Raw genomic sequence first — 27,724 nt, forward strand, 5'->3', positions numbered from 1 at the left:
TGAGAAGGAAATTCATATAAAGAAGAATACAACTGGGTTGGATCGCATACGGCAGACATTGTCAGCTCCTGACTGGAAGCGTATCATTCATTATCATTGAAAAGAAAGGTGTACAATCAGTGCAATTTACCCGTGCTGACATATGGGGCAGAGACTTGGAGATTGACAAAGAAGCTCGAAAACAAGTTTGGGACGGCGCAAAGAGCGATGGAACGAAGATTGCTAGGCATAACGTTAAGAGACCGAAAGAGAGCGGTTTGTATCAGAGAACAAACGGGTATAGACAATATTCTAATTGACATCAAGTGAAAAAAAATGGAGCTGGGCAGGTCATGTAATGCGCCGGTTAGACCATTATGGTTACGGAATGGGTACCGAGAGAAGAGAAACGCAGTCGAGGACGGCAGAAGACTAGGGGGAGCGATGAAATTAGGAAATTCGCGGGCGCTAGTTGGTGTCGGTTGGCGCAGGACAGGGGTAATTGGAAATCGCAGGGAGAGGCCTTCGTCCTGCAGTGGACATAAAACAGGCTGATGATTATGATGATGATGATTACGTAGTGCAGGACATCTACATTCCAATTACTACCCTTGTGCGCAGCAAAAACGAATCTACCGCAACTGAGCACACCCGCGAGTGATTAGGAAGAAAAATAAACAATCACTGACAGCACCGAGGAATGTTACTGAGTCAGAAGCATGGCAAGCCGTGCTTCATAGTGATTGGCAAATAAAGAACGAGGAAAAGTCACTGATCCTGATTTATTTCAGAAGCGGAAAGTTTGGATAGCTTGAAATGCATTTCTGTAGCCCCACTTCCCGTAAGAGCCCCCTATACACTCCTAGTACCGTTTGGACAAGGCGTAATGAACTCTGGAAGCCTTACATGTCCTTTGAAGCTGTGGCCAAAACTTCGTGTCGTCCACCCAATCACCGTCTACTATATCCGCCAAAACGGAGGTTTGCTGAGCCGGCGAAGCAGGTAGCGCGAGAATAGAACACGCTAGCGCGCTCGACATAAGGGGATTGCAGTGTCGGCCTCTCTGTGCCATGGTGCAGCGGCATCTCGAGAGAGGCCGACGCTGCAATCCGCTCATGTCGAGCGCGCTAGCGTGTTCTATTCTCGCGCTACCTGCACTCGAGCCCTTATTCTTCTTCGCCCGCTTTGGAGGCGCCAGTCGCGCCGCTACACACCCATTGCAAACACGGAGGCAGCCGAGGCAGATCATTGACGCGTCACCACGTGATCAAATATGGCGGCGCCCACGGGATCGCTGTGAATGGGGTCTACAGACAGCGCGAAATATTACGACTCGGCAAACCCCCGAGACGCGACGTACGTGCTATTCTTACCGTGGATCACACCAAGGACAACCGTCAGAACTGTGATGTCGACGATGAAGTAGCTCGCAAACAGCGTCGATGAAATGATGACGGCGGCCGCGAACAGCAGCTTCTGTTCGTTGAACCAGTGGGCCAGCCCACCGTACAGGACGCCTGCGTGATTTTTGGTACAGGTAAAGAGGGTGAGCAATGCCGACTGCAACGAAAGTTCACTGTCGCTAAATTGGCTATAAATAGGTAGTATTTACTATTGAAACAATCTTGCTAAAGCTATAGAACTGGTAAGAAGGATCAGTAATAGCCCAAGAACTCTGAGAGGCCATATATATAACGTGACAACGAAGCAAACGCCTCTCGAGTTTGTTGTGGCTGTATAATTTCGTGCCAGATCTACTATGCCATCAAAGTACCAACTCGCCCGATAACGTTTCCTTCTTTCGCTTATTTGGCTCAGCTTAACAGCTAGTAGAATGTGCAGGCTTTATTCAGACGAGAGTGCGAAAGACAAGTAAATAATAAAAAAATTCACGACTTGGTTTTGGTTGGTTATCGTGCATACGGAGGCAATGCAGAAAGAGCGGAACGATCTCCCACGATAGGGAGAGGAGCAGACGGCGCGAACGATCGGAGGTCGAGTTCACAAACCTTTCCGTTCGTTAAGTCCTCGTTGAAGGGGTTAGCCCCCTTCGCTAATAACATGTCCAGCATCAGTATTGTCTGGAATTTGTTTTTACTAACGATTATAGCGTAATAGTTTTTCGTGAATACGGTCTCAGGCTCGTGCAGCCCACCTGCTTCGCTGTGAGACCGATCTTGATGCCGCCTTTCTGTCTTATTCTCATGGTTCGTCTGGTCTATTTAATAAAGTAGAGGTTGCGAAGAGTGATTGTGAGCGTCTTTCTGGAAAGCTAACTTGCAGTAATAATTTGGACCGATATTCAGAAAGAAAGTTCTTAAGCTAGAACTGTTAGTAAGTGTATACGGCATGCGTCCTATCGTGATGCTGGGCATATAATAAGCGAAGACGACCGGTCAATGGAAAAAAGCACTTAGGAACGAGAAAAGCTTCGCAGAATATGGCCCCTGTATTGCCGTAACCTGTCCACATTACAGATAACGTGTTCTTTTGGGGGTAGAGCGAGTATGCAGCTGGCGCTGTCCATAATTTTCTGTCGTTATGCGCAGAGGCTGAAACGACTCTTAGTTTCCAGTTGTGGGTATGCATTTATATTTAGGTATATTCCCTGTCCATTGCTCGTTGAGCGCCATTTAACTAACGCGGAAACAGTTGCTTCTGTCTGTCGACGGAAACAATTTGTTATAACTTAGTAGCCTATGTGGGAAGGGGACATTGCAGCTGTGACGCAAGCGTTTGGTGTCTGTATACCGCAAACGGGACAGCGCAGCTGTTGGAAAGCGCCGTCTGCACCAAAGCGGTCCGCGAGCAGCGAACACTTGCCAGCTTCGGTACGACTTGCGGGCTCTAACAGACAGGTCTCCCCCGTTTATTCCCACAATGGTATAGATCGTAAAACTGATCCTCCACTATTATGAAAGAATACCGCGCATAGACTGATCGCCACTGGTTAGTATGTGACTCATGGCTGTCGCGCTTGACGAGGAGAGATTGCTCGCGGCCACGCGGAGGAGGGTGTCGAGGCGAGGCGCAATCGAGTGCTTGCATATGCAGAGCGCGTGCTCCGGATTCTCGGATACCGTCGCCAAGTTCTGGCGTCTTTTTGTAGAGCGAACCGGCTGCTCTGATCGACGATCTGCTTGAGCGCGCGTGCCAACTTTCCTTTTTCATGGACTCACTGGCAAGAAACCAGGCCCTTCGTGTGACTGCCCGGTGAGTTTTGTCTGGAAAGTATCAGACACCGTGGGATAGTGTCTCGAACAGTATACTGTGGCGCATAGCTGTAGGTAACGAAGCAAGCTCGCGGCAATGAATAAGGGTGGCGAGTGGCGAGTGTGAAAACTCGAAGAGTGGCTCACGGACGTTTATTAAACCTTTGTCAATGCTTTTTCGATTGCCGTACATTTTCACAAGTTCTTTTTTTCGTATTTGCGATTGCTTTCCTACTTTTGTTTTCACGTGCGATCTCAATTTTGCATATGGAGTCTTGCAAGCTGACGTCAATTCCGTTTCCAGTGAACTCCCTCCGAACTGGGCCCGTATTCACAAAAACGCTCTCGCACTATATAGACCTGTTCGTGAGAACGGGTGCCAGGCTATCGGGACGTTGGTCACGTTGTTAGCGAAGGCGGTCAACCAATGGTACAGCTCTTGAGAACAAAGATATATCTGAATTCGGTCCCTGATTTCCAAAACTCCGTGTTGCTCGCTTCGAAACCGTTTATTTATTTATTTAATTATTTTGCACACACCATTTGTATACCGTCAAGTCACGTCTCAGAGGCCGGCCATTGAGCCTGCGACCCCGTGCAGGTCAAAAGCAGAGCGGCTTATCCAATGGTAAAGAAAGGGGGCACGAGGCGTGCAAGATTTTCTCATAACTAGCAATTCACAAGTGCGGCGACAACAACCGCCACTGTCTTGTCCTCTGTATCGGCTAATCGCAAATAGCGCTTGGTTTTCTCTTACAGTGCCGACAAGTAATCGCTATTTCCTCCGTTTATTTTTTTTTCTTTCTTTTTTTTTTCACCTGACATGTCCGAATTTTCGGAATGAGGAACAACGTGGGACGCATTATTTCCCATGGATCCAATGCAAGAAAAAAGAAAGGAAGAAAACCCCAGAAATCGCAACTTCAATTACGCCAAACTTCCGCAGCTGCCACTGACGCCTGCAGCACGGCTCAGCGGGAGGCACGTATCGGGTAGACTTGGAGGAGGCGACTCCTGATAGCTACACGAGAAGCAAGCAAATGGTGTTTCGGTGGACAAAAAAAAAAAAAAAGAAGAAAAAGCTCCGCCAGCGTCGACGATGACGCGGAAACGTGCAGGGCTGACACCACAGAAACAATAATTCATGAGGTCCTCGAGGGGCTTCTGCAGTCCGCAGAGGCCTCCCGTGGACCTCATGAATAATTACCACGGTAATGATGGTGACGTCGCTGCCCATAAGCCACAATTAAGAACCAGCGGGGTTCAAATATGAACAGACGATTAGAGCCTGAATACTTTTATGCGTTTTTTTCCACAACCTGAAAGCATAAAGGATTTTCGAGCAAGTTAGGTGAAATGTCAGCATTTGCGACAGCGCACAGGTTTTACAAAGTGCCGGCAAGCAAAAATTACTCGGTATACTTTGTACCATGCAAATGCAATAAACGTATCTTTCTTTATCTGCCTTTATTGGCTCTAAAGATGTTTCGCTAATTATTTTGAGCCGTGAATACTTGAGTTTACCGGGAATAGTATATCTTTTTATATTTATAAGTCAATACTGTTAGGACGAACTTCTAATAAAACGAACGGATTTTCGCGATGCCTTCGAATTTGCCTCAAAGGGCAACTCCTGTGATTTTTCGATGTCCATTCACCTTAATAAAATCTTCAATATGCGTTCTCTTTCCCACTATTATTATGCGTGTCAAACGATAGTAATTTAATTTTCCTGAACATGCATTTTAAAGATTGGTTACGGGTTCCCGACTCATACTCGCGAATGTGTGACATTTCACTGACCACTCTTTGTTCGTGACGTCAGAGTATAAACCGCTTCGCCCAGAAACGGCGAAGCTCGCTCCTTTTTCTACGAGACGATGGCCGACAATCATTGTTTTGACAGACGTAATAATCGGTGCTTCTCATCGTCTTGCCGCAGCGCAATGCGTTGAGTTTGGACCACGTCAGCTGCCTCGCGCGGCGGTTGCGGGTCAAAAGCAAACTACGACCCTTCGGCGCTCATATATCGTCGCTGAAACCACCGCTATCGAGTTCGAAAGAGCTGGAAATGACATCGTCAGCTTCGCTTTCTTTTTGGGCGTTAGCACCACGTGTACTGCGTGTTTACATTGAGGTATCGTAAGATCTGACATCATCGACTCATCGCAGACGTCACACGAAGCAGCTACCCGTTCCGGTTTCTGTACCTCGCTTACTGGCTATTTAAAGCTATCGATGAGTTTCTAAGCAAATGAAACCACCCTTCCGGTTACAGGACTGCGAATGCCATTTGAAAATGACAATATCCTTATATGGTTAATAAACGCCGAAGTTGCGCGCCCTTTACCAGAACTCGCTAGCCGGACATCCACATTATATATATATATATATATATATATATATATAATCTGTCTTCCACGCAGAGCAGCCACCGTGGTGCACATATACACTGGTGTGAGCTGAACGGACAGCAAGTGAACGTCAAGCGGAATCCATCAAACCCTTTCACTTGGTGCTGAGACACGCTCACGGTTTTTCCGTCGCGGTCCCATTTCGTGCACGATGGAGGTGCACGCAAAGTTGCTTAACGCCGCTGCCGACGTTACTCACCGCGCCAGCGCTATAATTGCCACGCGGCTGGTATCTGATCAGTTGTCTCGCGCGATACGTCGCACCATGCCGCCTCCGGCTATTGTTAAAACACCGTGGAAGGAGCTCGAGCGCTGTAAACTAAGCCTTTCTATATCGCTTTCAACGCTTCGCTTTCGGGCAAACTATCGCAATATTTAAAATTATGAGCCTCCTATTGACCATGTGGCATTTTTCACGCACGTGTTTAGAGAGAACATTCTCCTTCTCTTTTCTCATCTTCGTATTCCTTCCTCCCCTTTTGTCCAATGCATGACGTAGCCAACCGCACACATTTCCGGCTAACCTCGCTGCATACTTCAGCTCTTCATATTTTCTTTCTCCATCTCTCTCTCTCTCTCTCTCTCTCTCTCTCTCTCTGACCTTTCTGTCATACTCTGAAATGGCAGACTTGAAAGCAAACTTTAAAGCAATCGTATTCTGCGCGACTGACAAATCTTGCAAATACTCGTATGCGAGCACGTGCTTCGAGATATCTGACGTCGAATTTGGCACTCCGCGCCGCTGATTTGGCAAGCACGTAGGCACTCCCACGCGTGACCCAGCGTTGGCGTCACAATGCAAATGATGGCAACATGCAAATGTCCGCGTGCAATGCCCCAATGCCATCCGAAGGTGCCGGTATCTTTTTTATCTGAGAGCCGAGTGCGAGAAGATAGAGAGAGAGAGAGAGAGAGAGAAAAGGAAAAGTACCAGCAGTTGCTGCCGCATGTCCGTGAAACGAAGGAGGGCACTTGGCGGGCTTCGCTCTTCTGATTGTGCAAACGCCGACGATTTGAAAAGCAAATTTTACGATGGATATCTATACATATATAATACGTACTCGTTGAGAAAATAAATCTGCCTGTACTCTTGTGAAACGATAGACACGAACTTCTTGTACTACTATCAGCGCATCAGCTGCATTTAGTAACCTAACGGTTCAATATTCAGCCCGTCATTATAGTCGACAGCTGACTATTACATGCTTTAGCAGCTTACGTACACATTGCCAGGTTACTGGACTAAATCAATGGAATAGCTATCTTTCTCATGTCTTTTTGTAATTTGTAAAACATATTTCGTCGAAACTGCATGTTCCTGTCTAGGCAGGCCAATATTGCAAGTGCTTTGGTTAAGCGCCGCGGCTCACGCGCCATGGTGGCTTAGCGGCTATGGTGTTGCGCTGCTGAGCACGACGTCGCGGGATCGAATCCTGGTCGCGGCGGCCGCATTTCGACGGGGGGCGAACTGCAAAAGCGCCCGTGTCACGTGCATTGGGGGCGCGTTAAAGATCCCTTGGTGGTCAAAATCAATCCGGAGTCCCCCACTACAGCGTGCCTCTTAATCAAATCGTGGTTTCGGCACGTAAAACCTCAGAATTCAGTACCGGCTCAGAGTGAACACAGCGAATTGCGCCTAAAGTCTTGCTGCGTAACCGACGTTTGATTTCTTTCTTGAACTGTCTTGTTTTTTCTCAACCTGTGCTTGTAAAATAGACTGCGCGCGTAGGTGTAATCCGTCCCAACGGTGGCGCTCATCTTTCATAACGTAATGGAAGCGACGAAAGATGGCACACGATGTGAATGCAGAAATCGAAGAGCAAGAGTGCATGCAGCTCGGGAACCTCAAACAACAATCGATCCGGCCAGGGAGATTTTATGTATGGATTCGTACGAAGGAATAGACGCACGGTCTCCGCGCTGCACTCAGCGTGTCTGTAGTATCCTAGTTTTCTCGTAGTTGTGTTCGTCGTTGTCCTAACGGTTTACGTGTTCACGGATCACTGCGCCTGCACATTCCTCTTTCAAAGAACGTGTAGCCTCCAGCAGTGCGTTTGCGATAGCACGTTCTTGAGGTTGATCCGTTCTTTGGCGTCAAATCGGGCTGCGAAACAGCGAGCACAGCTGCCAAAGAATGAGTCGCGACTGCTACTCCTTTTACGATAGACACGAATGAAACGGGCGTGAATCAGAGAAGCGCTTCCATCACTGTGGTTATCATACAGATGCTAAAAACCACCACTGCGAACGATCCGTTGCCTCAGAAAAGCATGCAATAATTTGTGCTGCGCTGTGATTAAATAATATTTTCCAGCCTTCCTTGGAACACGTACCCGAAACGTATGACGTCAATTTTACCGATACGCGCGACTTCCAATTTAGCAAGGCGCTGCTAAATGTTCTGAGGCAGTGCCTTATGTTATTAGCGTTGGTGCAGGCGTGCAGTTGATTACGCATATACACTTCTTTGAAGTGTCTATCTAAGCCTTGCATTTGCTTTCGTTCCGCAATATATGAGCCTTTAATAGCGGCCTTGTCTTATTTTTCGCTGTATTCTTGTCCCTTGTACTCCGACACGAGAAAGGATCAGTGTCCGACAAGATACACGCGTCGGCTTCAAGTCACGCCAATGAGGAATGGCCTCAGCTACACAAATCGTTGGTCAATAATAAATTAAGGACTTCCTGATAGCGCACTTTCGCGTGACATCTTTGACTTCCTTTTTCGGGCAAGTGATCAGCCACTTGGTCCCACGTGCGATGCAAGCAGAGATAATACTCAGCCGCGTGAAGTGGACTACACCCGAAATCGTCGTTTATAGCGAGAGTATACACAACTCAGGCGGCGCGCTGCCCACCATTTAATGGCCTGCGCCGTGTACGCCTAACACTGTATAGTGTACCTGGTCCGCTCAGGCCACTTGTGCTCTCGTCTCTATCTCGAACCAGCGGGTAGTTATAAACCGGTCTGTGTCGTCCGGATTGCCACCGCGGTATCAACATCGGCGGTCGTGCCTTCACGTATGCAGTGAAGGACGCGCAAACGCGTGCTTCTGATTTGGCCGCCGAGGCAAACTGTATGTTGAGTGCGTGTCAATTATCGGTCAACAAGACTGAACGCGGGCGAAAAGAAACGCCAGTTTCGGTTCCATCCCCGTTTTACTTTTCTTTTTGCAGTGCAGAACGCTCGTAGACGCAATTCTCTATCTGCCTCCCTTTAATCCAGTGTATCGGGCTTCCACAACAGACCGAGGTGGTGGGCTCTTGCGTTTCCCCCTGCGTTTCAAGGAAAAGAATAAACACTTTCCTGCTCATTTCATTTCCAACACGGCCACTGCCGATGCGCAAGAGCTGTTGGCCGGTACGCTGCGCAGGCCCTCGGCACTACGAAGTATAATTCGACAAGGTGAATTACGGCTCGGCGCCGGCTCGGCCGCTGCATACCGCGGCGGGAAACGTCGCCGGCAGAATTCGCCGTTCGCGGTTCAAGGTTAAGGGTGACCATCCGTTCCCTATGGAAATGCCTGCGATCGCCTCGTTTTTCGCTGCTTGGCCAAGGTGTGTGGCGCACAGCCGCGTGGCGCAACCAGAAGAATGTATACTATGGGCGCTTGAGATATTCTGGCCTCAGTTAACATCCGTCAGGGAAAATCCCACGAGACACGTGGAGCGCGATAAATTAGTGCACTGACACCGCGATCGTACTGCGAGCTGTCTGAAGGACGGTTTCGGTAGTGGTCCTCGCTCGCAGCGGACCGATGTTCGTGGAAGGTGAAGAAACGCTGCTACGCACGCCGTCCCTATTTTTCTTCTTTTTTCCTTCCGAGTGTGTAGCGAGCTTGATGTAAACAGCATCGTTAAACATTATTACCACTCCCGTGTGTTCCGTTCAGCAAGCTCCGTAGAGCAGTCACAGGTAAATCCTGACCCCCTGGCCCCGGCGGCTCGTATAGGAATCTAGCGCATACACATTAATGACAATTATTTTCGCTTTAACCATGACCTCCCGCAAAATCGTGGCTTTCCTGGGAGAAGCGTTGTTGTTGGTTCTGTAGCTCCGAGCGAGCCATGCTGTAGCATGATGCGCCCCTGTCGCGAGGCACGCTGTGTATTTCTTCACTGTTCGCCCGAAAACACACAAATGAATACTTCGCGTTCGCATGTGCTTGGAACGTATTCCAGGTGTATTTCCGACGTGGATTGTGTCGGCCAGCCACATGTTCCACAGTATATCTTTAACCAACTGTAGAGTTTGCAGCTTTCCTGTTTGATTGTGTGTATTGCGTCACGCGATGAGCATATGCGCTGTGATCCCGGTTAAGATTCGCTCCATGAGGTTATCAATTAAACCGAACAACCTACGGCATGCGTTCTGGTCGCGACTGACAGTGTATAGAGACAAGTCGTACCGTGCAATGCTCGCGACGGTGACTGGTGATATCCCAAGGTGAAGACACATGTTTCAAACACGTTCCCGGCGATCGCGGAAATCATTGAGTTCCTTGTAATACCTATGAGAAACGCTTAGAGGTACGCGCAAGAAATGATATTTTCGAAGACATTCTAACCAGTACTACGTGACCAGCGGGTCGTATTCTACTGTTGCCATTTCAGCAAAAAAAAAGACGAGGCAATAATAATAATAATAATAATAATAATAATAATAATAATAATAATAATAATAATGATAATAATAATAATAATAATAATAATAATAATAATAATAATAATAATAATAATAATAATAATAATAATAATAATAATAATAAATAAAAGGCAATAAGTAAATAAATAAATACGGTCGTACTTCTCGGGCAGGTTCGCTTTCCGTCTTAGCCAACGGCGTGCAGAGTCTGAATAGTGTCATCTAATATGAAATAACGAAATTTTCGGTAGTTATCTTACCGCAGAATTTACCTCGTTTTATTTCTCACGCGCAGAGCAATTACCTTTGTTGCATCTCTTTCCTTCGCGCTATTCCCGCGCGCACTAGCTTTCTCGGCGCGTAGTATTCCTTCGAGCTTACTGGAGCTTAAGCTGAAATGAGGATGTTTATTGGGGGCGAAGGGGCGCCGATGCACTGTAAAATAATTTACACCCTTAAAATTGAAAAGAAAAGGCGTAAATGTGTCCATAACTCACATCCTTAGGGTGTTATTTATATAGCTGACTCCCTAAGGCTGTGGGTTATAGACACATTTACACCATTTCTCACTTTCAAGGGTCTAAATTATTTTACACTGTGGTGGACCACTCACTTCCAGTGAAGTACGCGCACATCATGGCCGTGAAAGGCTGCGACGCAGCCTCTCTGGACGCTCCCGAATGCTTGATGAGCCCCACGTAGAGGACGGGTGTGGAGCTGAGGCCCACCCAGCCGAAGAATGCGTACATGGTGCAGAAGACGCCCAGGTACCAGGCCCTCGCGGAGTCCGGGCCCTCGAGCACCGCCTTGCGGGCTGCTCCGCTGGTCTGCGGCTTGGCCATTGGTGTCGCTGGTCAGTGATGCCCAAGGTCCTGCGAGCACGAGCGCGCCGCCAAGTCAAGCGCACCTTCCGGCCTGCCTTATAACGTTTCAGCTTCTATGGAGGGTACGTGCGCGTAAGCGGGTGAACGAGCGAGCGAGCGTGCGTGTTTCCTGAAAAATTTTACTCTGTTGCATGGGCAGTTGTAAGAGCTGCAGAATTTCCGACCAGGTGCAGATTTCGCTCGCCGTTTTAGATAACACCTTACTGAAAGCACAGACAGTTGAACTGCAACAAGTGTTGTATATATGTCTGCCCACTGAATTCAGGAAATCGACGACGCATTATTTGTCGACTTTGGAAAACTTACGCTTGTTGTCCGCCGTGATTGTTGAGTATAGCAATGACATTCCGCTGCTGTGCGCAGGAGCACGGAACAGCCGCATTCCGACAGACGTGGAGCGCAGAAACGCTCGTGTAACACGCTTTCGACGATGTGAAATAGACCCGAGGCCGCCTACTATACGGCGTCTGTCAAAGCCCGCTGGGTTGCTTTGTGAGATTAAACCTGTCAATCTAGTTGAAGTGCGCCCGAAAGAGAGACGGAACAAATGGGAAAGGTTAATGTGTTCTAAATAGTCTGATTGAGTCTGCGGGAAGCGCGCGTCATTGTCCCCAAGTTCTAAAGGGTATACCGTGAAGTGTGTACCGTGAAGTTTGTACCGTGAAGTGCATACCGTGCGTGATGGCGGACTGCACTTGAGGCTCTGAGAAGAGCCATCTGCTCTACGGGCATATTGAAGCACTAACTTTTGTTCATATTTTTATCGCCCTTTTAAAGCGAAGGAGCCCCGCGAATATACGCAAAGTGCCTCGAGCGGCCAGTCGCGCGGCGGTTTTGCGTGCATTTGCGGGTTTATTTCACTCTCGGAAAAACACTTTTATGTAGCAAGTATTGAGAAACAGGAAGCTGTATGGGGAGCTTTTCGTGTAGCTCTACAATTTTCTCATCGACGCTTTTAATCTAACCACAATATTTGGGAAGTTGAATAATTAATTAGGAATAATTGTCTAATTAAGCGGGATGAAAAAATAATCTGAGTATCTCCAAGTCACGTCACACAACACTACCTTGGTTCTGTCTAGCTACGTGGCATTCGCATATTATTAAACTATGGCTAAAATTTGCTGGGTTCATGTATAACCCGCGTACGCTGACCGACAAGCTAGGGTCGGCGTAAGTGCGCCCTCTTCTCCGTAATTGCGAAATGAATTTCTTTATAGAACCTAGACATATGTCGGCTGATATCTCTAAAGCGTGGCGGCTTGTTGGTGGAATAACTAATTGCATTCGATGGATTCCTTGATTTACTTCACTTCCTTCACGCCCCCCCCCCCCCCCCCCCCCCCGAACCTTCCTCTATATCTCCCTGTACGATATCAAACGTTGTCATTTGCGGGTTTTTATTCAGAGGGTGGGGTGAAGCGTGTTTTTTTCACACGCCGTCATCGATGACGAAATTACTGCCCCCCCCCCCCTCCCACACACACTCACGCACACACTTTTTCTCTGCTTCTTCTTTTTGGGGGTTGGGGGGCAATTTCAACTGTCCCATCGTTTTTTTTTTTTTTTGATCTCAAGCTAGCGAACTCCTCATACACGCAAGGCCGAGTGTGCTTTCTCACCTCGCGACCGTGCCACGGTCGCAGCGCACGGACAAGTAGTACGGTGAGTGCCAAGGGAGAGCGTTAACGTCGGCTGAAACCGAACTAACGGGAACAGCTTCAGGCTAAATCCTCGTCCGTTTATCTTTACCCTTTTATTAACATTTCCCCCCTTCATTTTGCGGCCCAAGAGAAGCAGGCTTCATTAGAGTAGGCAAAAGCTCACTGCAATTAGCGGCCACCAAGCAGCGCTAAGGTCGGTCGTCCTAAATGCCTTCCTTCCGCTGAGCCAGCAAACGGCCCCCCATTACATCCTTATGACCCCGTCATCCGCGTCCTCCGGCCACCAACCATCTGATTTTATAACGCCGCGCCGGGCGGAGAAAAACAAAACAAAAGACGAAACGAGAACAACAACAATAACAAACAGAAAGGCAGGCTCTCCAGCGTCGCGTATTCTTTCTGATTGGACCATAAAGGGAAGCATGCGCGGTCGTCGTCACCGTCATATATACGCCGCTCAGGGAGTATTGTGTGTGCCTTGAAGCCGGTGTATGGCACATCCCACCTGCACTTTCACCTCTGTTTCACCACTGCTACAGAACGTGCGGCGTTTTATTGAGTAAAAGTAGCAACAGAATTAGGATAGCCCGTTCAACTTCATCCCCATCATCAAGAAAGAAAATTGAATGCGTTGCCTTTTTTTAAAGCCACTTGTAAACTTATACAGACACTTTTCGTTGGTTGTCAAACGTTTTAAAATTAAAACTAGCAATTTCATGCGTTTTTTGACATTTGTGAGCTATTTTGAGTGTCGAAATTTTCAGATGGCCTGGAGAGGAGCATGCATTTGGATCCTATCAGAAACGAGAAAAGCAGCTCAAAAACTATCACAATTACTGTATACGATGGTGATAGCTCTCGGGTTGACTTGAGCAAGGTTGACTCGTAATCAGGAATCATTTTTACTTCAAATACCGCGTGCGTGGCGGCTAGCTAAGCGAAAACATGTAATAGATGTCTAGAGTGCTCAGTGGCCCGTACAATTAGAGAGCTTTAGAATTGGTGCCGCTACACTTTAGGACCCTAAGTCGCGTTGCGTAGGTTGCTCTAGGGTTCGGAGGAGCATCAGAGTTTAATAATTGGGACAACAACAGCGTTGGTGGTTGAACGCCGCGGTGGTGAAAATAGAAGGCGCTTGAAAGCGAAAGACCGGAGCAATAAGAGTCTTTTTACAAGTGAAGCCTAATGGAATGCATTTTAGAATAAAAAGAAAGGCTTGGAATAGTTTGTAATAAAAATGACTATGATATTATTTGTACGACTTGTTTCTGCCCTCTTCAGGCCAAGGCTGGTCAAATGACGCCGACCCGAGCTACATGTAATCTGTACGCTGTACCAGTCAATGTTGCAAATAATCAAGCTCTCTTCTAGAAAAAGAAGCAGACGCAATGCCAACACAACAAAGATCACGGCGTTCAATAGGGAACGCCCAAAAAGAATGCCGGGGGTGCTTTGATCCCGGTAACTTCTAATCACGAGAGTCTGGTCAAGAAACGGCGTACAGACGTTGAAGAAAGGAAACTGAGCTAGATAAGAAAACTTGCGAAATTAGGTTGGGTTTCGTTGATGCAGGAGAAGGAAAGCTGGAGATATTAGGGAGAAAGTCCCCGTGGCATTTCAGTAGAGTTAGTACGCTGGTGATCACGACGATGAATTTATCAAGGCGTCCACAATATTTCTCTACCTTGTAAACGACGTTGCGCTTCTAAATTTAATGTTTTTCTGTAGCTGACCGGCATTTGTAGTTCTGAAGTTGTAATATTGCTGTATTTGCTTCGAATCAAAGCACCTCGAACCGCGGCCCACTTAATGTTTTTCGCGGCCATTACCATCAAAACAGGTGAGGCTAACTGAAGCGCAAAAAGCAACAGCATTAGAAAAATACTGTTGCTTTTTTTGTTCAGTTTTCTTTTTTGAATTGGCCATGGCGCGCCTGAGTGCAACAAATAATTTTCTGTGTGCGCGAACAGCTTTTGAAAGTAGCTCCCAATGTCGCCGTGCATTCCTGCTTCCATGTTTGTGTAAGTAGCAGAGACATCGGTATGCATTCTTGCAATATCACAAATCCAGGGGTTAGTATTCTGACATGAAGGAGCGCTCCGATATTCTAGTTAGTGCTGCATTATAAACGGTTTAGAGTAAACAGGGCCGAGAAAGCAACAGGGAAGACGAAGGTGCTCTGACGTTGAAAAAACATTCAGTACTGTTCAACATGGATTACTGAAATCAGTGGCAGTGTTGCAGAAATAAAAGCACATGTGAACACGTAGACATTGTCAACTGATTTCTCTGAACAGCACGCACATTTAGAGTGACGCTCGGCGCACAATTAACAGCACAACAAGATAGAAACAGCGAGACTGACAGAAATAGAAAAAAAAGAACTGTTTTTAGCCGTAAGCACGGGATCTGTCACGTTCGCTTTCGCTGACACTTAGTGTGCGAATGTTTGCTCGCGCGCAGTCATGTGATTGCTCTAAGCCTGCATGCAGTTACTGTTTTTCCAAGCGTTAATTCTGTTGACATTTTGAAGAGCAGTACATAAACTTTAACGAAATGTATCGCCGTAAAGTGCAAACGTTCTGCTTACGGTCACTTCTCGACAAGTTGCGAACACTTTTTATGGCTCGCAACTTGCCAAGCAACTTCGTATTTTTGTTTTTATTTGTTTTTATAATAATTTGTAATAATGCACAATTTTTGCAGCTTGATAGCAAAAAAATTCAGCGCTTAGCGGATAAAGCATAACGAGTACTGTTGTCAGCACAATGAAGGATTTACTCAATTATTTAGTTATATATTTCAGGCTAAAAGCAGTTGATATTTTAACAAAGGTGTTTGCACTGCATTGAAGCCTACACCATCCTTGGCAGTAAAAGACGGACTACTGCTTGACTGTTAGAGACCAGTACTTTTATTTTCTAACCGAGCAAACTTGCGGCCTAATAAATTTCGCTACTACTCGGTGTAAGTCGCTTTTCTTCTTCTCTGCGAAGTGACCGGTGTCACTTAATGAATGCGCATGCAAAGCCTTCATGTGCTGCTTGGTACATCGATGTCATTTATCTGTTGAGCCTTTCAGTGTGCAAGAGAGATGGAGAGAGAGAGAGAGAGAGAGAGAGAGAGAGAGAGAGAGAGAGAGAGAGAGAGAGAGAGATGAAAACAAACAAACAAGAGCAGTCCTCTGAACAGGGTAAAGCAAACCTTAAAAAGTAACTAGCAGGCATCATTACTTGCGCTATTATTTGCGACCAGTGCTAGGACACCCGCTATAGGCTCGTAAATGAAGCTGCGTCTCCATAAGAACTCTCGGCGCAATGCGGCCGACAAGCTAGGCGCGCGTCTGATGCTCAACTGTCCGAACATGGCGCCGGTCCGGTGGTAAACCTGACTCAACATGTCACGTCAGAGCAGGCGTTGCAGCAGCAGTTGTCCGAGAATGATTACCCGCGTTTCTTCGCGTGTGACCGTTGACTGTGAAGGCGATGGCAATGGCATAGCTCGAGCCGAGGATATCGGCGAGATTATAGGCGGGTAGTGGCCTAAGTCAGTCGTTCCAAACCTGAAGCGATCGCTCGACTTTTTCGCCAGCAGTTCATGCCACCCCTACATGATTAGTTACGCTGCTCGCGCACTTCCGTTTGCATGCGCACTCAAATGCATAGCTGCAGTAGTCGTGCACGTGTCACGAGAGGATTCCTGAAATATGTTATATACGGCGAGCATCAATGCCGTGGATTGCTTATATTACACAACGAGCACACCTCCCGGCGCATCCCGTGCGCAACAGCTGCTTCGAAAACAAAATAGATAGTCGCGCCACATCCAGCAACGTACGCTGTTGTTTTTGAACGCACGGGTGTGCGGAGGCAGTGGCATTAACCTCTGCGGTATAGACGCTGTGCCTCTGGCGCACAGCGTCTGGGACCGAGGGCTTCTATAGTTTTACTGCGAGATCTCGCGCGCGGATAGCTGGCTGTGTAGGGCCCGCAATTCGGCATCCGATAAACCGTGCAAACAGCGAGCTAACCTTGTCATAATGAGTGCTTGCGACACCACCAGCAACCTTCTGCGTCATTTCACCGGGTGTCTCCAGTATGCCGGACTGACGTAGAACTTTCGACTTCCGTTCGTTATACTTAGACCGGTTAGCTATAGAGGACTCGTCGCGTTACCGGAAGTTCGCCCTGGAAGTAAAACGCTTGAACCGCAGCATGTAAGACTTATTGCATCAGAAAGAAAGTCTTCATAATGACGGGATGGTACGCAGAACAAGAGGGCACACTGATGTGTCGTCTTGTTGCTGCGTACGTCGCATTCCATCTTTGCTTTTTTATACACCCTCTTTTCATTTACGCCCAGTCGACGACCAGGACAAAACCTCGAACGGTTTATTCACGAATGCGTAGAGGCAAATAATTAGCAAAATTCCGAACAAGATTGCGCATCCCCCCCCCCCACCCCGTAGATGAAATATCATTGAAATCGTACAAATAATTGCTGAAAAGTTTTGAGAACCAGTTATAGTAATCTTCAGATTACAGTCGCTATATACGTTAAGCGAAATCTGTGTCGAGTGTCGATATCGAAAGTGACGAGTATAATCGGAGACTATGAGCAAAACTCGCAGAAAGCTCTGGGCCAAAGTGTTCTTATGCTCGAATCGTTGGCATAAGAGCAAATTAAAGCAAATCCTGGTGCTTAATATATTATGACCGAAGGCGTCCCGTCCCGCCAGTGAGAAAGGCTCCTGGGCCTGTAGTCACAAAGCACTCATACGCTGAAGGTGTTCGTATGAGCATGTTCCAGTCATCAGCGATGCTGGACATATTAGTGAAGTCAGCCGGCCAGTGGCGAAGTGAAACTTTTGAATTCGGCCCTTGATTCCCAGCTGAGAATTACCTTTTTTTCCCTCCTGTCTGACATCGCTATCTGCACTGTTACTTCACAATGAGCCATTACTAACTCACGTAACTGTCAACACTATGCTAATCCAGCTGGTGGTTTCAGAGGGGTTTATCACTTACTGTGAGCAGCCACGGACGAACTAAGAAGTTTGACGTCCTTCCGTATTCTTTAACCGTGCACCCATCGCTACTTCAACATCGGATGATGACCTCGAGTAAGGAAAAAAAAAAAAAGAAACTGCATCACTGATATTGAACGTAACAGCGACTCTAGTCGCGGCTCTGAGCGACGTGGCTCGAGGTTCACACAGCGGTCGTCACCTGGAGGGCCGTGGCAGGTAGAAAAAAAAGAAGGGGGGGGGCACGCTACTCACCCTGGGAGACACCGACTCCTCCAAGCGCGCGCGGGGGCGAGTGTCATCGCCGCGTCACGCAGGGCGCGCACAGCAGCCACTCGTAAAACAAATGGACCAACCAACCTGCATGGGCAGTGGTTGTTCTCGGGGAGCCGTTATCTCCGGCCAGCGTCGGCGGAGAGGAGGGGAGCGCATCGGGTGCCCGAGCTCGCTGCTACGACATGGGCGCGTGCGCCAAGACAGTCACGCGTGGCTCCGGAGGCTGCCGCACGGCAGTGAATGACGCCTTCTGCGCAGCACGCGTCCAGCGGCATGGAGTGCGCGTACGGCGCTCGCTCTGCCGCTGCTTACGCACGTGCAGGCCAGGAGCGCACGCGCCCTTGGCGAGGACAGCTGGAAGGCCTGACGAAGCCGCGGGGTCTGCTGCGTGCAGCCGCTATCTCACGCGCGACGGTGATGTAGTACGTAATACGCTTTCGCAAGACAAACACAAACACGAGAGTGGATGAACTGCGTGCCCAAACAGGGCCGGGTTTGCTTTTCGAGCAATGCGATACTCGCAGAAGGACGGCATGCGTAAGGAACCCATTTAATCCGTTTTCGCGTGCTTTATTACGCACCTATATAGCCTCGAACACGCTATAATGTATATGTCATGTGGAACGCGCCCTGCGAGGGACGGAGAAATGAAGAGAAATTGGGATACGTAGGGGGGGGGGGGGGGGGAGGGGTACGCTGTATTGCCTATCTTGCAGGATGAGAGGGTGACAAAGGGGCCGAAAGATAAAAGGGTCAAGGGTAAAGAGAATTGATGCGCCCGGGGACAAACAACACAGCGTCTCTGGCGATTAGGTGGCCACTCAAGCCTGTTCACCTTGAGTGCCGGAAGAGTGCTAGCGAAAGGTGGCCATGCCTTTGATATTCGCTTCCGCAGTAGGTATAATATCTAATCGGCGGCACACCGGAGGCGATGACGCTGGATATGGACCTCGGGACAGTAGTCAGCAGAAATACTCGAACTGTAGTTGGCCGTTGGCCAGTAACCTTTTGAGATGAACAATAACAATACGGTATAGAACACGGTTTTTATGTCCTACGTATTATCCCCACTCCATTGAGCGAAAAAAATCAAAGAGCGCATTCTCTCTAACTTTTTTCCAGAGGTGTTTACCCTCCTTCTGCACAACCGCATGCACAAGGCCGAGACAATGGAACTATTCTATTCTAACACTGTTCCTTTTCGCGCTTCGCCAGTGGTCCACGAGTAGCGACACCCCCACGTTATCATCGCTGGATCAGCCGATCGGGAGTTGGAAATCATGATAAAGCAATAGAATTGCAGCTAAAAGGACCCGTGCATTATGCCAACCCAGGACCAGGATTTTGTAGCGATGCCTTTTCCAATGATATTCTATTTCGCGTTCTTCGCGCATCGTCAGTGACCGCAGCAACACTCCGCCCGCGTCATCAATGGGATCAGCCGGCCCTCAACGGAGGATGAAAAGGATGGCATAGAATCGAGCCGAAGGCGTCGCTACAAACTTGCGGCGCAGGTTCAAGTTAATCGAGTGCGGTGAACGACAAATGGACGCTGCTATTAAGCGACGAGTCGTCTTTGTGCGCCATAGTCCTGCGCGGATTGCGAATGAACTAAACGAACTGCGTTTTGCGAGGTACTACACTCCGAAGAGAAATGCGAGAAACGTCATCGAGCACCCACAAAATTATGTTGCAAGAACGAATTAGAAAGCCTCCACACGTCGCCCCGCTTTTAACTTGTCTGACCTTGCGACTGACGTGTCGAGACCTGCAGTGAAGCTATCCGTTGTCATGACCAAAGCAGGGCAGTGTCGCAAGATCATAAGGAAAGAAACAAAACCTTCGCTGCTATGCTCAAAGGGACAAGAAAACTCGGGAATCCCTAAAGGTGGCGCTAGCAATTTCGCGCCAGGAAGGTTTGGTCCGTTCACGGAGACGAATTCACGATAAAGAAATAAAGAAACGAAAGAAGAGGGTGAATATCTTGCTACAGTGCAACTAGCTTACAAAATATTACTTTCCTGAAATGAATACGGTCAGCATAACGTAGCACGAGGACGACAGTAAATAAAAGAACAAGCGACACAGTTCATGAATTCCTTATTTTTATTGTTATTTTTCTACTTACTGTTTCTTGCTTTGTATGCTGAATAGAAGTCGTGTTCATAGCAAATGCACTGAGGTTGGACACGTGCTACGTAGTGTGACGCGGCAGCTTCATCGTAATGGGATGAAAATGATTAACATTTGCCGTGCATTCGGACGGTTGGTTGAGGCGCAATAAAGAAGAGCCTCAAGCAATTCTCCGCGCTGCGCTGCCATGTGCTTTCTGTTTCGACGTGTTACACCAAACTGTACACAAAGAATTTTCCTAGAGCAGAATGAAAACTGTATAGGCTTTGAGCTCTTTTCTGATGTAATGTATTCGCGGTGCCACTCGCGCAGTCCTTGGGGCTGTCTGAGGAAGGTCATACGAGCGCACCCGGCCATGCTCGACATAGACATCTGCGTTAACTACGTGGCTCAATACGCGTGCTAATGGATAAAAAAAATTATGATGGGAACTAAACAACTGGGTGCATAAGTACATAAATAAAGTCGCAGTGTCGCCCAAAAAGGCAAAACATTGAATGCGATAGCAAATTATGAGACGGCTATACGAAGCAAGGATAGTAGCTTTATCGGCCGTATAAACTTTTAAACATTCGCTCATTGACTAAATTAACAAGCATGGTGTGACACGCGCACAGGCAAACATAAACACATCTCACTCGATGACCGCGAACACTCGCTGTCAGAACGCTAACGTGATAGAGTGGCGGCATCGGCGAGCGAATTGCCCTTCGCGGTGTATCTCGCTTCAACGCGAACTATAGGCGCGCCACAACACAGCGCGCAGGAAGCCATCAGCTATTTCGGGTTGTCTAAACTTTGTACTCACCGCAGATTACCTCCGTGATAGGGAGCGCGCGTCCGCGGTCAGCCGCAGCCGTAGTAGAAGAAAAGTGTGCTAACCTGCCTCACCCAACCCCCTCCTAGCGCGTATCTCCGCTGCCCTCCCCCCCCCCCCCTGGCGCGCACGAGAAGACGGCGCCATCTTTCCTTCTCTCCGCCCTTGCACGCGCTATATCGAGCCACCATCCTTGTTTTCTCCCCCTTGCACGCTTCCCTCGAACCTGCAGCACACGACGCGTGGCCGCGATCGTATCGCACTTCTACTTTATACGGAACGTCACAGCGACGCCGACGACGGAAATCTGCTTGGAGTGGCCAGGTAAATAAATAAATAATTAACTTTGCAACCCTTCTATATTTCGAGAACAAAAGTGTTTTCCACAATCATTTAACTCGATCGTCGATTGCTTCAGTGCCATTACAGTCACAATCTTACCCGAATTTTAAACCGCTTCTAATTTCGCGCGTACATTGATTTCAGATTGAGTTGAATTACTGCGCCACACTCACAAGTGTTCTCTGGGTACAGGCGAAGTCATATGTGAACGACGTGTGTCCATATTCACAAAGCCTTGCTCTTTGCCATTCGCTAGCCGCCTTCTCTTACGATATCTTCAGCATTAGCATTGTCTGGAGTTTTCTCTTGCGAACAACTCAAGCTTGACACCCTTTTATGAATATTGGCCCTGATGTTTTTGTTACGCAATTAAATATATATGAGTATAGACGACTTTTCAGGAATCGGTGAATGTCGCACCAACAAAATCTCACATCGCGCGCCAAAACTCTATTGTGCGGAAGAAAACCTCAATCTGCTAGATGCATAGGGCTATAAAGAGACTAACCGAATATTTACAACGCGATAGAATGAAATAAGTTAGCAACTGAGAAATGGCATAGCGATTTACGTAACCTTGCACTTTAACAGACACACTTGCTGGGGTTCCTTTAAAGTTCGAAACATATTTAGGCAGGAAAACTTTATATGAGATTGGGCGCCGAATTCACCAAGCATATCGCATGTAAGTGATATTTGCCATTGGCGGATCGCCTTCACTAGTAGCCTATTCAGCATCAGGACTGGCTGAAATTTGGTCTTACGAACAATTCTAGCGTCAGAAACTTTTGTGAATACGGGCCCTGATGCGTAACTTGTGGCGCTATATGTTCACTAATATACAAGTGGCAAAAAAACACGTCAATACTATGAGAAGGACACGTTACAGACATGAGTAACGATGCGGAGTTTGTGGCATTGCTCACTCACGTGCTCACAGTGGTCGCGTTCGCGCTAGAAGTGGTGGGATGCAGATGTCGATCAGTGTCGAGATTGTTCACATGTCATAGCCCAGTCATTTTGAAAAGTCGACCGCTGGGGCTCCAATAGGAAGCGCTTATGAAACGAAGCTCGAAAACACGTCCGTTCTTATCGCAAGCGCTGCGTAATCGGCTTCGGGCAATCACGCTGCACAACTGCCGAAATGTACACTGAAAACCAATGCAGGTCGTTTTTTTTTGTCTTCTACGGTTCATGTGCGGCAATGAGAGCCGTGCAGCCCAGCTTGGGGATCCCTACATGGATCCCTCTTTGTGCGCGGAACAGGCTCAGGGCACCAGCGAAGTGTCGTTGACACTACCCTGGTCGCCGGATTAACGGGCGAGGAGGTTAAGCTCCAGAAACAGGAGGATTCTCGACTCTCAAGGCGATAATGCGGGGAGCTTGTAATTCAGCTTTTTAGATGTTGCACTTTGCCGGGCGCACTAAATTTATGGCCGAAACAACCTCTAAGTTGTCTTATACAACCCCCCTCCCCCACCTCTCTTCCGTCCCCAGACTCGAACTATTTTTTTCTTCCATGTGACAGGAGTCGCTTTCACATTCTTGAGTCACAAAAAGAAATATGTTAAGAACATAGTTTTCTGGCAGCTGCCGGGAACGGAACAGCACGCACACGCGCACACGCGCTTATCACAGCCCAAACAAAGCAAGCTGCTTTCCTAGAATAGAGTGGGTAGTTTTACGAGTTGGTATTTAATTATTTGGAAACTAGGGCGCAGCAAAGACGAGATACGAAGATAACACAAAGAGAGCGCTTGTTTGTGTCATCTCCGTGTTTCCGTTCATTCGTCCTCTCTCTCTCTCTCTCTCTCTCTCTCTCTCTCTCTCTATATATATATATATATATATATATATATATATATATATATATATATATATATATATATATATATATATATATATATATATACAGACACACAGTTTCTTACATGTATATGCTATCGCAACCCCGCTGCCTCCTAGAAATAAATATACCACTAGCTCTTCCTGGAGTAACAAAAGTTTGCACCTCGAGGACAGACAGATATATAAGGGTGGTCATCTCTCTTTCTATTCTGCATTTAAAAAAAAAGCTCACCTTAGTGCCGGCGCAAATAAATTATCCCAGTAGCCGTTTCTTTTGGCAGTGCTTCAAACTCGGGAACAAAGGCCAGGGCACATAGTCTGGTTTGTGCCTATCAAGCGCCGCGTCCGATGGCAGGTCATCTGCGACACACAAGAAGCACGGAGAATTTCTTGAGAGTGATGGGAGGGTCGTCGCCGTTGGAGCCGGCTCCACAAAATCCTGTAGCCAGCGACATTCCGCTTCGCGGCTTCAAGCTCAGGAGCGACTTCTGCCAAAGGGTACGCGCTGGCCCAACGGGACAAAGTCATCGCGGTTCCATAGTCGTCTACACGCGTCTTTCGACGCACTGCAGGTCATACGTACGCACATGTGATATACTATAGCCCAAATACGCGCTTCCAACGCTCTAATAACGTGTACAAGTGACTTCTCTGAGGAGTCCATGTACGCCAAAGGTTCAGCCGACAACAAAATATTAAATACGCGGAAAAACAAACAAAAATACGTTAGGCTAGGTTGGCCCCGCGCGTCCTGCTGGTATAGCTAAAACCCGAAAGGAACACTGCGTTATTGCAATTAATTAGTCACTCACCGGCGTTCCGTGTCAGCCGGGTGGACAGCATTGGATTGTGCTAGCATCCCGTGCCCTTCAACCGGGAATTTGGCGAAGGTGTGGGTCCCACTTCAAGGCCGACGAGGTTGCGGATTATTGCGCTGCGGCATACGCGCCAATGTCCACTCCCTTCCTTCGTCGGCTTCACTTGCGCACGTAGCAGCCAACGGATGCGTCACTGCGGGCACTTGGCGTGCGCCAGAATAGTCGCTGGCTGTTGCGGAAAGGGCATTGCTTCTCTCACTACCTTTATCTCTCTCTCTCTCTTTCTCTCGTGAGCAAGAGTCGGAGCGCGAGAATGACCAATAAGCCCGGCACCACGAGTCCGCTCTTAAATGTTCAGTCTACCTTTAATTTAAGGTAGTCGGTGCGGTCAACGTGACCTACGCTCGGTCAGGCGTGTTGAAAGACGAAGCTCTGGCGTTCGTTACCGAGAATGAATATTTCGAACGCAGATGAACGTCGGCTGGAAACTACTTAGCATTCAGCGCTCATTCGGTTCCAGTAGATAAGAGCGCGCATCGGTGCATGGCAAATAAAGACCGACGCTACATACAAGCGTACCATAGTTACAGTTCTAAATACGGGTATTTTAATGTGAGTATTGACGTTTTAAAAGCGGCTTCGTGTTTTCCATGGGCCGAGACTGGCCACAGGGTAGGGGCACGAGAAAGATTTGCAGTGCGTGGTGAAAAGAGCGCGGAACCAGTGGATGCAGCAAAATAACGGCGTGGGCATCAAAGACAAGCAGCGTCGAGGTCACCCCACAGAGGAGGAGGGCACAACACGACGCATGAAATGCTTCGGAACCGCCAACACGATTCGAGCAACGAGCAACCCGGACGCTTGCGTAAGGGTATTTTCAGCATAGCGCTGCCACATTTGCCGCACGGTTGGCGAATTACAATCTGAAAAACACTTAACGTACGAACAAGTTGCCAACGACGTCGTTCGTTTTTCCGCTCGAGTAATCGACGAACGTCACTCGTGCGGGCTTTCAATGACTTGTGAAACGATGAGGCGTCTTGTGAAACGATGAGGAGCCGAACATCACTGTGCACTTGTTTGTTCTGCTTTAATTGCGCGGTGGGACTTATGCGCCCATGTTAAATTACTTCGTTGCGCAATGCGGCATCGTTAGTACAATTATTAACGAAAGGTAAATTAATTGAGGTTAACTATAACATTCGACAAAATAAATACACGACCGGCGCCGATAATAGGTCAGGAGTCTATACTTTCAAAGCTTTGTTCTTGCATATTAGAGATCGGATCAGGGTGTTTCGTTGTGACCGGGTGTGCGTCGTGATCATGGACGCTTTCACAAAACTAGTTTAAAGAAGCAGGGTGGTGCCATGCAACCATGTTACGCGAACATGGTTACGCACATTTACGCCGTGTAAGCTAAGCAGTATTTGTGCACGTGCATTTCTCTGTCATTTTTCTCTCTATGCTATGGGTGTCTCTAAATGAAAATATGCCGGCCAATAAAAAAACGGACAGTTACTAGAGGCTATTATACCATTCGAACTTCCGACTATCGTAACCGAGCATTCGACATAGCTCAGTCAGGTAATCCCGCAGGCGGCGAGGCTACCTTATCGCTGAAGAGTACAGCCCAGAGGACCCTACATGCCTAAGAGATCCGTTGATTTATCCGCGCTCAGCGGGTTTTGCTTATCGTAATAGGTTGCACGATATAGTATCAATTCTCGGTGGTCCTAACATCGTGGTTGGCGAATCTCATGCGTGCATGCGGCCTTGAGCGCGTCTAGGTACACGATATATTTTCGGCGAATTTGAACAGCACTTAAAACTTGTGTCAAAAAGTAAGAAACAGGAAAAAGTTTTCAGGGCTTACCGAGAAGCCCCGAGCCGCGTATCGTACGCTCGTTGCCGTGTCTGCCTGCCTCTTGCCGTCCTAAACTTGCGCTTCCGGGTAAATACTAAGAGTGGCGCGATGGGCCGTCGCAATAATACGGGCCTGAGCCTTATGCAAAGCAAACGACTTTGACATATCCTAGGTGTGTTCGGCCTTTCTACAGCTTTGGACAGCTTTTATATTAGAGCTAATGAGAAGGACGAAATGGGGGGGGGGGGGGGGAGGTGGAACTGGCCCCGTAGTTTCCCAGGAACGCTGCGGGCCTATACGGTAGGAAGTCAGGAATGCTATGCCTCATTTAACCTACACTAGTGCCGTCTTCGACAAGTCAGACATGGTTTGAACATTTCGCGCGTGGAAGCAATTGACGTGGAAGAATTGAATTTAAAAAATATGTCGCTGGTGTGCCTGCATTTGATCTCCTCCAGTGCGCTACACCTGTAGGCTTGGAGTGACGCCTGACAGCGGCAAAAGATGTCGAGAGCGAATGGGGCTATACTAATCCAGGTGCAACCAAATTAGGAAGGCCCTCCAAGCTTCAACAAAGACACTCCCTCACCAGAGCAGGAATTGGCCTCCCTAGTGCAGTATTCGGCCACTCCCTACCTCATGATTCCTACAATTAAGCCATGGCCCTCAGTCCCCAGCAGCTGCGGAGCCCCTGACCAAGGCGGCGGTCAGACCTGTAACGCAGCAGAGGGTGCTAAGAATCTGTGGACCTGGACAGGCCGACAATGGAAACTGACCCTGGCAACCTTTAACAGCCGAGCAGCAGAAAGTGGACCTCGAAAAGCCCCAATGACGAAACAAGAAATTAAACTGATTTCAACTTTCTGCCGATCTCAGCATAGTGCAGAATGTAGAAGTGTTAGATAAGGTAAAGTGGAGTGATCATAGGTTAGTGAGGGCTGAGATTCACCACAATTTGAAGATAGAAAGAGTAAAATTGGTCAAGAAGAAACAGGTCATCCTAGAGGCAGTGGGGTGCTAGCAGACAAATTCCGGCTGGTACTTGCAAACAAATATGCAGCCTTAGAACAGAGAGATGAAGTTGACACAGAGGTAAGGAATAAAACAGTAACTTTAATAACACTAAACGGTAATAAAACAAGGCTGGCTTCAGAGGCAGCCATTGAACTGGGAAGCAAGACACCAAGGCAACCAGTAGACAAGCTCCCTCAAGTAACAAAGGACCTAGTAAAGAAACGACAAAGAAGGAAAGTGTCCAACTCAAGAGATAAAATAGAATTCGCGGAAATGTCAGAACTGATCAACACGGAGAAAATAAGGGATATTCGAAATTATAGCGTGAAAAAGACTGAGGTAGCCGTAAAAAAATGGATGCAGTATGAAATCAATGAGAAGGTAGCTTGGTGTAGGACAAATCAAGATGTATGCACTGAAAGATAAACAGGGTAATATAATCAGCTATCTCGAAGGTATAGTAAAAGCAGCAGAAGAATTCTTTACTGACCTTTAGTACCCAGAGGAGTCATGAAACCTCAATTCGAAGTAGTAATGAATAGGTTGCAGAGACTCCTTCTATAACTAGCGATCAGGTTACAAAGACCTTGCATGACATGAAACGGGGGAAAGCGGCAGGAGAAGACGGAATAACAGTCTATTTAATCAAAGATGGAAGAGAAATAATGCTTGAAGAACTAGCGGCCCTTTATACGAGCTGTTTATCCACTTCAAGGGTCACAGAGAACTAGAAGAATGCCAACATTATACTAATCCACAAAAAAGGAGACGTTAAAGAATTGAAAA

At 47.7% G+C, this 27,724-nt stretch overlaps 1 protein-coding gene across 4 annotated transcripts in view; it reads right to left on the minus strand.

Moving 5' to 3' along the window:
* Positions 1 to 24,224, minus strand: part of LOC142577028 (monocarboxylate transporter 13-like) — a 41,646-nt gene extending 17,422 nt beyond the window's left edge. The window contains exons 1-4 of one of the 4 annotated variants that reach the window (XM_075687069.1): positions 24,052 to 24,224; positions 23,472 to 23,599; positions 10,863 to 11,121; positions 1,353 to 1,496 (exon numbers count right to left, since the gene is read on the minus strand). In XM_075687069.1, the coding sequence (XP_075543184.1) occupies positions 1,353 to 1,496; positions 10,863 to 11,091 (373 nt within the window). In that variant the 5' untranslated portion in view covers positions 11,092 to 11,121; positions 23,472 to 23,599; positions 24,052 to 24,224. The other 3 variants (XM_075687070.1, XM_075687067.1, XM_075687068.1) reach the window with 3 other exon arrangements.
* Positions 24,225 to 27,724: the final 3,500 nt, after the last annotated feature.

The sequence above is a fragment of the Dermacentor variabilis genome, chromosome 1 (genome assembly GCF_050947875.1).
Source record: "Dermacentor variabilis isolate Ectoservices chromosome 1, ASM5094787v1, whole genome shotgun sequence".
NCBI lineage: Eukaryota > Metazoa > Arthropoda > Arachnida > Ixodida > Ixodidae > Dermacentor > Dermacentor variabilis.